Source organism: Synchiropus splendidus, chromosome 9 (genome assembly GCF_027744825.2).
Source record: "Synchiropus splendidus isolate RoL2022-P1 chromosome 9, RoL_Sspl_1.0, whole genome shotgun sequence".
Lineage (NCBI taxonomy): Eukaryota > Metazoa > Chordata > Actinopteri > Syngnathiformes > Callionymidae > Synchiropus > Synchiropus splendidus.
Window position 1 is genome coordinate 10,314,778 of NC_071342.1, and position 12,247 is coordinate 10,327,024.

The 12,247-nt window shown below is 40.9% G+C and overlaps 1 protein-coding gene across 1 annotated transcript in view; it reads right to left on the reverse strand.

The window, feature by feature from the left end:
* Positions 1-12,247, reverse strand: part of arid5b (AT-rich interaction domain 5B) — a 108,812-nt gene that overhangs the window by 15,263 nt on the left and 81,302 nt on the right. Inside the window, exons 6-8 of the mRNA XM_053875933.1 lie at positions 11,782-12,055; positions 3,428-3,480; positions 2,100-2,197 (exon numbers count right to left, since the gene is read on the reverse strand). Of these exons, the coding sequence (XP_053731908.1) occupies positions 2,100-2,197; positions 3,428-3,480; positions 11,782-12,055 (425 nt within the window). The remainder of the gene's footprint in view (positions 1-2,099; positions 2,198-3,427; positions 3,481-11,781; positions 12,056-12,247) is intronic.

A 12,247-nucleotide genomic window follows, 5' to 3' on the forward strand; every position in this document is an offset into this window, starting at 1 on the left:
GCCCTCTGAGCAGTCCAAACACCAAGGCTCAGCTAAAAATGATTCCCCTGAATGGAAACTTGCCCAGATTCAGCTGATATCTCTTTCGTTCCCTTTTCCTCTTCTTCTAACGCCACACATCAGCCCCTCCTCCCACCCGGTCCACGTCCTCACACCTTCTCTCCCCATCAGCCTCATATTCACCGCAGCATGTGGATTTTATTGCTCTGCATTGATTCAGCATTATTTTCTTCCTGCTGCTTCTGTGAAAGAGGTAAAGGCCAGCGCAGCAGCGGTCACACCTCAGTGCTCCTCACGTGGTCGCACATAAACCCACCGTCTGTCTGCTTTGATATGTACCACCCTATTACACCCAATAAACAGCAGCAGCACACACTGTGGGTATAAACTGTGGAAAACACAACCTCAGAGAGCAGTGGTGAACACAGTCATGTACTTGTTATTAACAGATGGAAAATGTACTTTGTCAGACAGGAAAACCCCAAAACGTCAGGTCAGGTTCTGTTCGAATCTGGATCTAACTCATGGGGGTGACTGGCTCGCCCCAGTGGACACACAGATAAATCCTAAGATATCAATGATGAGATCAAAGTTAGACAGGAGGCACCGGGACGAAGGTGGGTTGTGAGTCAAGGCATGATAGATATTGATACAGCAATGCATTGCTTTGACCTGCGATATCTCGATTTTTCACTTAATATCATGTTTTTTTAGTTTATTTTTAAATAAAAAATTTAAATTTTAGCTGAGTCCAAAGTAAAATACGAGAAAGTCCAGTTAAGTAAATGTACGTTACTACACTTCTCACTTAATTTGTCCAAGAAATGTGGAGTAATATCTTGCGATTTCTGGTTTAAGTTAACGGCATAGAATATTGCAATACATCGCTATATCACGATACTATTGTATATTGTATAGTCAACATAAATTTGTGGGCTGTGGACGACAGTATCAATCATTAATTCTCGACCCTAGTGCTTCACATTGGAGGCAGAATCTGACCAGTGATTGGTTTGTGCTAAAAGAAGAGCTAATGCCTACTTTTTCAATAATACCGGGTCTATAAAAGGAACATCTGCTTTTCCAGACGAAGATTACAGTTTTGAGAACATGTCAAATTCCTGTAAAGTCAGTCATGAAGTTAAATAACTCGCTGGGACGCACTCATGGAATCAATGAATACGACAGATCTGAGTGAGTCCTTGTATCGAGAATAACCCTGTGACACAAAATAGTCATGTAAAATAAACACTAAAAGCTGTGAGCAAAACAACTCAAAAACAGATTTCATGATGATTCACTTTGGTTGGTGCTCTGAGACACCGCCTGTGACCACCAATCTGTTTAGGGTTGAGGAGCAGTTCCAGAGCTGCAGCACGTTCTATTTCACTATTTCACTTGCGTGTCGTGCAAACAAGTCACGTTACGCTACTGGCTAATCTTGTATTTTATTTTAAAAATAATGAAACATGTTTTCATTAATTTCATAATTTGTATGTATTAGGAGTCACAATAACAAATAATAATGAGAACGACTTGTAGTATCATGCACTGAGAGCTTTGATAACGTTGTGCTTGCGACAACCTGCTGCGTGAACCATTGCTCATTTGCCTGTTTAACCTTGGAGGAGCGGGTGTTTGTGTGCGTGCTACATTGCACCGCATACATGCTCCCTTTAATCTGGCAACACCATCTATGTGATTAGAGCAGTGCTTAAAAAGCTGCAGTATCTGACTAAGTAATTAGATGAATATATTAAAGTACTCTTCACGTTTTATTCTCAAACTGCGCTGGGCTGCTCGTGGGGGCTAAATAATTCAAAATGTGGCTGTTATTTACAGCAATGGAGGAGTTTCACAGAGCTGGAGTTTAATTCGTAATTGGTTCCAAAGTGGGAAGAAATAAGTCCTTGATACATTTCTTCACATTTCATCATGATCTAGCGCACAAAGACGAGATTTGTGCAGGAACGTTTTATCTGGGTGGGATTGGTGCGGCTGCCGTGTGTGTTTCTTTTTTATCAATGAAATACCTCGGGGTGAAATTTGGATCTGTGGCAGCCATGTGTTGTTCACCCCTGCCGGACATCATAACTCACCTCTCGTAGTGTCTGCGAGTGCATGTGGCAGCGCTGGTGCTGCTCGGGTTGCCGCCCAATTCATCATAAACGTGCTTCCACTGTCTGCGCACCGTGATCTGGAAGGATGGATAAGGAGAGCGATAAGAAACAAGTGTGGACAGTGGGAATGTGAAACACATGAGAACAAGGAATAATCGCTGGCATCGACGGTCCGGGCCAGTGTCCGACTCATGTTCCGCAATCCGTTTGATTCAAAAAGCTTTTACAATTTGCTCGCTGCGGCTACGATTTCAAAACAGCTGTGTGACTAGTATAAATATGAGGATTATATTGAGCAAACAAAGACATGAAGCTGGAGGAAATCTGCCGCAGATGGTCCAGCTCCACGCTGGCTCCAGGAGAAGAAACCAACTGAAGGTGAAATAATGACTTTTAATAAAGGGCGCGGGAAAAAAATGGATGCATGGTTACGGTGATATTAGCATATAAAAAGATGCTTGAACTGCAATTAGTGTAACATTTTCGCTTTGCCCTCAACCCGGTTGCACAAGCGTGAAATTAAGAGAGATCAAGAGAGCACTGAGAGAGAGCGCCAAACGCCATGATTCATTACTGCGGGTTGTTCATAGCTGTTAAATTTTACGTCCCTAATGTTGTTGATTTACATTAAGGTACTTGTGCAGCGACTTAATTAGTACTTAATAGTGGCCTTAATAGAGCTGTTTAGTTTTATTGGTTGGTATTTTTGTTGAAGCATTTTACAGTCAAGACCTTTTTGTTTTTCCGATGAGGGAATATCACTTCAGCGGTGAAAAACAAGAGATGCTACACTATCATCAGAAATCATTACCTTGAGCTTGAACTTGACATTTTGAATGCAAAAGCAAGGGTGAACTTGAGGTGACGTAACTGGAAATTAGTTTGTCACCTTGTTCAACAGAGCTCAGCACACAATACGCAGCAGAAATGCACAAACATATGTATTTTTTTTTGTCTACAAATAACTTTTTAATCACGGGGCTTGACTCCCCCCACACAGCACAATAGAATACCTTGTAGTTTTGGCTTGTTTTGTGTGCATTAGTGGTCATGTGGGTGTGCAATTCACTATAATTCCAAAATGAGAAAATATGACCAATTTCGCTTAATTCTTTGACCAGCTGAGCAACATGTTGTTTTTTTTTTAACAAAGGGACTTGGAGCTGGACTTTCTTCTTGGGAAAACAAAGACTGACATCATCATCTGGGCGAAAGGTGAGCTCAGGGGAGACAGAAAATAATGATAATACTGGATGATGGAGGCAGAAAAGGAGGACATGTCTGAGAGCACATGTGTGAGTGCTTACCAACTCATATCCTCCCAGTTTCTGAGCAGCTTGAAACATGGTCCAAAGGTTGACTGTGGGGGACACAGGACAAATAAGGCAGTTAGAGACTCTGGGAAAAGAAACACAGAACTATGTCATATTTAGTCATTACACCAGAGACTGAGCCAGAGTTTCAGCGATATTACAGAGATATATCCCAGACTTCCTCCTCTTAAACGAAAGAGGAATTAGAGGTGGAAATAACTTGGAAAAGTCAAGTCAGTCCATGGACCTCAAATCTGTTCATGGTTAAGGAGAAGAAAAATTGAAGGACAAACCTAAGTTGAAGTTTTCAACCAAGTGTAAGAGGCAGGACAGCGAGAAGTAAAAGATAGTTTATGATCATTTCTTGGAATGCATGTATAAAGAAAATTATTTTAAGAAAATCCTTTTTTAAAGAAATAAAAATGTATCTAATGGTTGAAACAAACAAAAAATAGCTTAATTCAATTAAACTAGATCAATTGAAAATGTATTGTCAAACAATGAAACAAGACTTTTTAAAATGTATACAGATAAAGATGAGAAAAATGGTTGAAAAAAAAACACAATATAAATGGAATCAGTAGTGAAAAAAAGAAAACGAGTGCCAAGAAGGTGGACCGTGATAATAATATGATATATTACATTCCTACTTTGACATTTAAATGCTGAAGGAAATGACTGCATAATAACATATATTAGTTTGGGATGAAATCATAATCGAAAAAAACAAAACAACTTGTCCATCAAAGAAAAAGAAATTGGCAGGTATACTATGCATATCCCAATACAGGAGTGGTGATACGTTACATAGCGATATAATGCGTAAGTTCAGCAATATATTGGAATAACAGCAATCGTTTCAAGGGGAAAAACAGATATTGCAGTACAATCTCTGATTTTCCCCATTATGTGCATGAAAGCAAGTAAATTTTTATGACATCAGTTCAGTTAGTCTTCAGTTAGTCTACTTCTGTTGAAGTTTGCAGTCCTATCAAAGAATGAACAGGTCTCTAAGTCAGCAAAACAACTCAAGTGCACAAAAAGAAAATGTCACTAATGCAGTAGCATATCCAAACAAATATGTATTAAATGTTGACATAGCCAACTTAAAAAAAATCGAGACAATATCACGCAATCAAGTGGCGAAAGTATGGATACAATATTGCGCTATGATGTATCGCAATATTTGAGTGTATTGACATTTTCCTCCATGCCTATTATTTAGCATATAAAAGACAACATAATGCAATATATCCACTTTAAAAGAAACCTGGATATCATAGCACTTTTGCTAGCAATAGGAGAACAAATACTTTTATCACTATTATCAGTGCTATTACTTCCGCATTTACTACGACCACTAATAATAATTATAATACATTCTGTGCACTTATATTCACTGAATGTTTGTGAAGTTCATGAGGCAAACAGCTTAATCAAGAAGAAAAATGAAACAAAACTAAAAGGATGAGAAATGAATTCCCAATCTGAAGATTTTTGGAAGCTACTGCGGAGCCATTTATTTAGAAATTACTGGAGAAGAGGAGAATGGAAGATTGAAAACACCAAGATTGATAACTGCGGAGGCGCCATGGGAGATCACTTTGGGAATATTCAACCGACTCCAGCAACCAACACACACTCATGATATCACGCGCGATTGCACCAAATATGGATACATATTTAATACATGTCAAAGGAATTTCATGAGCGGAGTAAAAGCACGCATCCATCATTAAAAACAAGTCGACACTGCAGCTCCGCCGAAGGGCTACAAATGAGCAGTGACGAACAATGAGGAATAAGAGAGAGGCTGCTTTCTTGACGGTGGGATTTGTAGCCCTGTGCTCTTGTCTGCAGGTTTAAACAGGGCGCCATTATGAGCATCAAACACTCAATATTGTCCGACTCCTGTTTGAACTGATGCGAATTCATCTGCATCTATTTCAACTTGCAAACAACCCATGACAGTCAGAATGTAAACACGTGTCTCACGTCGGGCTAAAAATAGCAGCAGAGCTTTCAGAGGGTTCGAGTGCTCGTCTGTCTTTGAAGGAAAGAAAAACGTGCCCCCACAAACAAAGACACAGAAGTTCATTGGGGGGACTTTTCGTCCCGATGACATTTGTATTTGCTTTCTGTAACATCATTGTTTAACATTTTATATGTCGCCCTATAAATAAGAAAAGCAGGGCTCGCCTGGGGAGAAATCCATCAGAATTCAATCTGTGCTTACACAAAGCCTTGCATTTGTCAAAATGACATTTTCCTATCTCCGCATTTGACAGCATTGATTTTTCCCTTCCCTCCTCTCAGCGACCGTTGTCAATGCTCGGGCGGAATAACAAAGCAAGCGGGAGCTTTCTCTCCCTGTTTGATCTGTGCAATTCAGCTTATTGTGTTTTATTTTTCTGACTGTAGGAAGCGAGCGACAGACTATTTAACCAGCTCATTATGCATCAACTGTAATTACCACCGCAGCACACGGACGGGGAGGAAGCGGAGCAGATAAAGAAAATGAGAGAGCATGTCTTTTCTTAGATGTCTTGTCATTTGCAATTTCTTTTCTTAATTCCCTTCTCTTTGGCAGGGGCAATTATCACCTAGATAAGGATGACAAAACTGCAACACAATGCCGCCTCAGTGACACACCGATGGCATGGCAATTAAACAACCCGGCTCAAAGATAGGGACAAATTGGAAATGATGTTCACAACCGCACGCTACACTAACACGTGTGTGACCGACGCCACTCCAGTTGGGTTACTACACCTTGGCAGCTCAGTCTTCCCGTCTACACACACGTTTTAATAGCAGCAGCTGCCGAGAAAAGTCAATATTAAAGCGGCGGTGAAACGCAGGAGGAGAGAAACTTGTGTTCAGTTTTGATTTACATTTTGAGTGAGTGAGCGAGTCAGAACTCAGCTGGTAAAAAAACAAGCTTTCTTTCTTCAGTCATAGTTCATCAGAATATTAAGTATATCAGGACGCCAGCAACTGCAATTCTGGTGATTCATTTCGCTTAAATGGAAGTGTAATTCAAGTGCCTAATTGTAGAAGAATAATGTGAAATCACAGCTCACTCAACCGTAATCTATAATCGTGATAGAAATAAGAAGTTTTCGAATAGAGTTTTCCTCGTTGAAGTAATTTAAATGCGCCACTTAACCAGACGAGTGTGACTGGGAGGGGCAGACCCCTGTCACACTGCGCTTAAAGGTCAGACGATTTCAAAATCCCATTCATCGGAAGGTTTACCATTGCGATGGGCCGATTAGGTTTCAGGAAACAGAGTCCTTATTTTTAGAGGCCACTAGACGGCGCTAAATTCTCTAAAATCGTTCAATGAAACGCCACATCATGCCTTCCGAGCTCGGAAAAATAATTACGCTTTCACGAAACCTCTGTGTGGCAAAGGTTTCATGACACGGTAATTTCAGAGGGCATGCACTGCTAGAACTATTTCAATGAAACCTCAAATAACTTTTGAACCGAGAGCGTCACTTACTGAGCACAGCGTTTCGTGAAACCTCAACTGCTCATCACTATAATCCTGACCTCGGCAAAGCGCCACCATGAGTATAGCATAACCAACAGTGTGCCACATTACATTTTTAATATTATTGCAATAACATATGGCATTTTAAAACAGAAGAAATATTGTAATAATAAATAATACATTTTTGTTTTGCAGTTTTTATATTTGTTCTGCTAATTTGCTGTCAAAATCTGATTAAAGGTATAATGAAAATATGTAATTAAAATTGTCATATTGCTACTTCATGAGTCATGAGAGTGGGCTGGTGTTTTTATGTAGACACACATAACTTGCTCGACAGATGACTTTTAAGGTTACCAAAGTCAGTGAAACAAATGTGAAAGCAGCAGACTTAAGAGGCCAATTGGTCTCAGATCAGCGCCTCCGCTCACCAATGTTTAATGCATCAGCCCCTGGAGTCAAATATAAATTCAATACGAGCCCGGAAAACAAGCAGGCACAGTGTTAAACCAGTAAAAATAACATTACAGGGTTCCAAATATGTTGGGAGCCTCACGACGGACAGACAGATTTGATTGAATTCTGGAAATTTGTCTCTCTCTTCAGGGCTATAAAAGACCCACATTCCCACAGTGACTGAGCAGGTAGAACTGAAATAAGGACAAATGTATAAATAAAAACGGTGCGTGTACCGATGGTGAGCAAATGTTCTTAGAGTTCAATCAAATGGAAACAGAAACAACCACACCAACAAAGCAAGGGCAAATCATTCAACCATCTGTTGCTTCTGCAGAACTTCAAATAAAAAATTATCGAAACCAAAATAACATCATTTCCTTTTACGGGAAAGAACTTTTTCTCATCCCTGGCCGCTGTAGCGAGTTGAAAGAGGGATATGACAAATGATGGCTGATAACATCTAAGAGTATGTTGTATTAATCATGATTTGTTTTTTAAATCCCTCTCGTCTGTGCACGTGCTGACGTGCGCTCGCTGCCAAGGACGAAGTTTAAACAGCACGATTTTACCGTCTAATGAGGGACGCGCCTATGATGTGGCAGCTTTTTGAAATTCAAAGCGTGTAGTGTATGTAAAACAGTTGCTGTGTGGACGGCGGCTGTATTCCAAGCTCAAACTGAGAAATGCAAAAGCAGAGTTAAAGCATGCCGCGTCTCTAATTCTCTGTCCATCTCTGCTGCGTCCTCATTTCCACTCCCTGTCTCCCTCAAACCACCACCGCCTATTTGCGGCCGTCAGCGGTCAAGATGAAGAGATTGTCAAAAGTCAAAAGAACCGCTGCTGATTGAAATGAGGAAATTGATACCCATTACTTCAGACAAAACTAAAATTATAAAACGACGTTTACTTGTTTCATCCTTTGTGAGGCTGCCGTGGCATCAGCCTCTCAACATGGAAGCCTGCTCCTATTCTCTGGGAAAGGATTGATACTCTTACTCATCACGTCAGCTCCTCCAATTCATCAATCAATCTTAAGAGCCATTCTCCCGTCACAACATCATTGGCCATGCCGTCCTGAAGAACATCTATAGTAGAAGACGCATCAGCGGAATTCATGCCACACTGGCACTTCACATCTAGTCTGCTGTCATTTAAAAACTGCCTCTAATAAAAGTATAATGAACACGTCGTAAAATGTCACCTGCGATAGCATCAATGTTGTCCACCGGCGCTAAACTGGCATGAAGGGTATGCAGTGCCAGCCAGTGAATTATTGGCAATAGTGTCTGTAGCAGTCCACTTATCCTGTATATTTTTGGATCTAAAAAGTAAACAGGCCCTTTGATGCTCAACATTGTGTACAGAATCAGATCCGGATGCAGCCTTCTGTCCATGCTCTGCGTTCATTTCTTCTGTATTTCTGGACGTGTTCGAAAATCTTACAGATCTGGACCAAACAGAGCAGTGCCACCGGAAACCACAGGGGCAGTGTTGCTGTTGCTACCCGAAATGTAGCTCAAATGGGACACGAAGAAGACATAACATGGGCAGAATTTAACAGCCGCACCGACCACCACCTGCTACAATGCTGCCTCTGTATTTCTCTGCTGCTTTATCAACACTTCTTCTACAGTCGTTATGTTTTGGAGTTTGTTGTTGTCATAAACCTTTGACTATGGGCTGCTCCCCCTGGTGGATATATTAGTGCACACCAATACCAATGTAAGGAAAGCATGTGATCTACAACGGTAACATTGGTTGAAACGAATGGGTACAATTGCGCATGCAAAGGGAGCATAAATGGACCTTGAAAGTTCCATGTTGTTATATATAGCCGGATTTTAGTATTCTATTTATTTTTCTAAAATCTTTAAAAAGACTCCTGGATGACAACAATTTATTTAAATATTTGTATACAGTTGTATTTATTTCATCTATTTAATTGGATACATTTTTTGGGATTTGTAGTTTTACCATTTGAGATATTCTTGATAGCAAAGAGCTCATTGGGACAGCAGGGGGCTGTGGTGTTATGAAGTCCACTTGCTCAACACAACCAAGGAACATGGATGCGTTCGCTGCAGCACTCTTTAAAGTGACAGAGATTTATGGATCTGGATTGTCACTCTGAATTAGTCAGAGTGAATAGTCAAAGAATATCCGACAAATGGGCATATGACGTGTACACATTGATGAACGCTCTGAAACTATGAATTTTAATTGCTCAAAATGTATGTTGCAGCTCATTTTTCGATTCGTGGAATGTTCCCATACTGTCAACGTTTCGGGTCATGATGGTCCCAAAGTTGCCGCCAATTCTCCTCTAACTGCGGATTGTCGTCACGACCTGTCTACACTTGAGGTTGGTGACTCATGATAACAGTTGTCTAGTCTTTGTAGCCCTACTCAGAATAACATTGAAATTTAATAACCTGTGCCATTATCAACCCTTCCAGAACATTTCAGTGAAATCTGTCCATCAATTTTTCAGTTATCTGGCTGGCAGGCAGACAGACAGGCAGACAGACAAGCTAATGAAACACATTCCATTTATCCCTGTATTTCAGCAGGCAGCATTTAAAGTCACCACCAACAGGGTGATTCATTACAGTGCCAAAACTAAATAAAGATTCACTTGCTGCTGCTTTAACAGACGAAGCTAAACAAACACGAGCCTCTTCACTCCGACATTTCAGATTTTCTTCCAACACTGAACCCTTCCTGCACTGCAAGAAAGCTTAAAAGTTGAGCAGGGGTCGTCACTTCCTTCATGAAACATGGAGGAATAATGACTTGAGCGAGCTATAAACTGTCGCTATTAAATTCAGCACACAACTCAGTCTGTCTCCTGTCTTTTATTTTCCAATGTTGCTGCTCTACATTCTAATGTGACCGGCTGCGTCTTCTCTCTAAATGAATGCAAATGTGATTTCCTTTCCCAACGAAATGGATCTCTTAAAACCACAGTTGGAAACCACACTTCTCTTCTGCTCCGAGATCAAACACAGCCTGAAACAAAAAAAGAATGCCTCTTTTTTTATGTCTCGGAGACCAGAGCATGCCCTTTATAATGTTTTCTGTCGGGCACACGGAGCACGAATCCAGCTTCCGACCTATATTAGACATCTTTCATCTGTGGCAAGACGTGTTTCCCATACATGTGATGTTCTTTTAACACAGTTAGAGGACGTTCTTGGTTTTCACTGAGAAACCTTCATTTTTAAAAAATACGCTCTTGAAAGGGGAAACAGTTCCTGCTGTGACAGAAATCCACCTCTTCCTGCCTTGAAAAGTTACTTCACTTTCTAATTATCGCACGAGGGTCACATTTCACCAGAGTTATTACAGTTAAATTAGCCATGAATTCATGTAGCTGGGAAAGAATGGACGGCTGAATGAACAAGCCTGGCGTTCTTTGTGGGGGTCTGCCATTCAATGTCTCCATTGGTTCATCTACCTGTCAATCAATTTGCCAAGGTAACCATCATGGGTTTGCCCTTCTACTGTATGACCCAACCTGTCAATCGATCTCTGAATCCACACGTCCGCTATATGTTCATCCATCTGTCATCAATTCACACATTTCTTTGTTCATCCATTTATTTGTAAATCTACCTGCCCGCTCACACTTTTATTTATCTATCCAGCCACTCATCATTCTCTTTATTTATCACTATTTAAACACTAAAAATAACCTTCCACATCTGTCTGTCCATCAATACTACAACCTGTCAATCATTTATCCACTCCACCTATCAAACACATCTGTCAGTGACTTCCCTTCCATATGTCAATCAAGCTGTTGTCAGAGCTGTGTCTCTCAAGTTATCCACCAATCGTGTGTGAAGAACCGTTGTTCAGTCCCATTCAAACCAAACCCCTATTGGCAGAGAAGGGCTGGTGAGGTTTCATGAAACAGTGTCCTCATTCCCAGAGTCCACTGGATGGCGCTCTCTCCTTTAAAATGTTTCCTTTTAAATTTAAATGAAATCTCATTTGGTTTTCAACCTGGGAGCACCACCTACTGACCTCTGAAAATGAGGGCGCTGCCTCATGAAGCCTCAGCAGCAGGTCATCAAAGGTCTTAACAACTGCCCAGATGAACCACTTCAAATAATATCTCTTCACAACCCAGTGTATTGCTTTTATTTCCCCGAGTGTATGTGTTAGTGTATGTGTATGTAATGTCTATTGTTATTGTGAGCTACATTAATTTTTTCAGACTTGTCACATTCTTGGGTTGTTTTACTGATGTGATTTCTTTTCTTCATTACCAACTGTTTACATTTGCTGATGTTTGACTTGCATTTCCAGAAAGCCTGAGAGGAACTGCTCCCAACTATTTAAAAGACTGTCACAGAAGAATAACAGAGTAAATGATCCCACTCACTCTGTTTGAAGCCGAGGAAGGGGATCCTCTCGATGGGTGTGTCTCTCTCTTTCATGTACTTGTAGAGCTCCACTAGAAAGGACTGCTCCTCCTCTCTGCTCTCGTCGGAGACGTCCTCCTCCTTCTTCTCCTCTGTCTCATCCCCGCTCCTCTCCTCTCTCTCCCTCTCCTTGTCTCTCTCCTTTTCCTCAGCTGAAGATTTCTTGCTCAGGCTGTTGGCCTTGTGTTTGGAGGTTATTTTCCCATTGGGTAGCGCTTTACAGCTGGGCTTGACCTGAAAGTAGGAAGTCAGCAGAGGCAATTTTTAGATGAAACATTCATCACAGACTTTTATTCAAATATCCTCTGACAGCTCAGGATGCAATATAAGGAGTTGAAGAGCAAACAAATACTCCGACGGGCTGCAGAGAGCTAGCTGGCATTGATTATCTATGGAGCCGCTTCTCTTGTCGTGGCAGATTAAGCA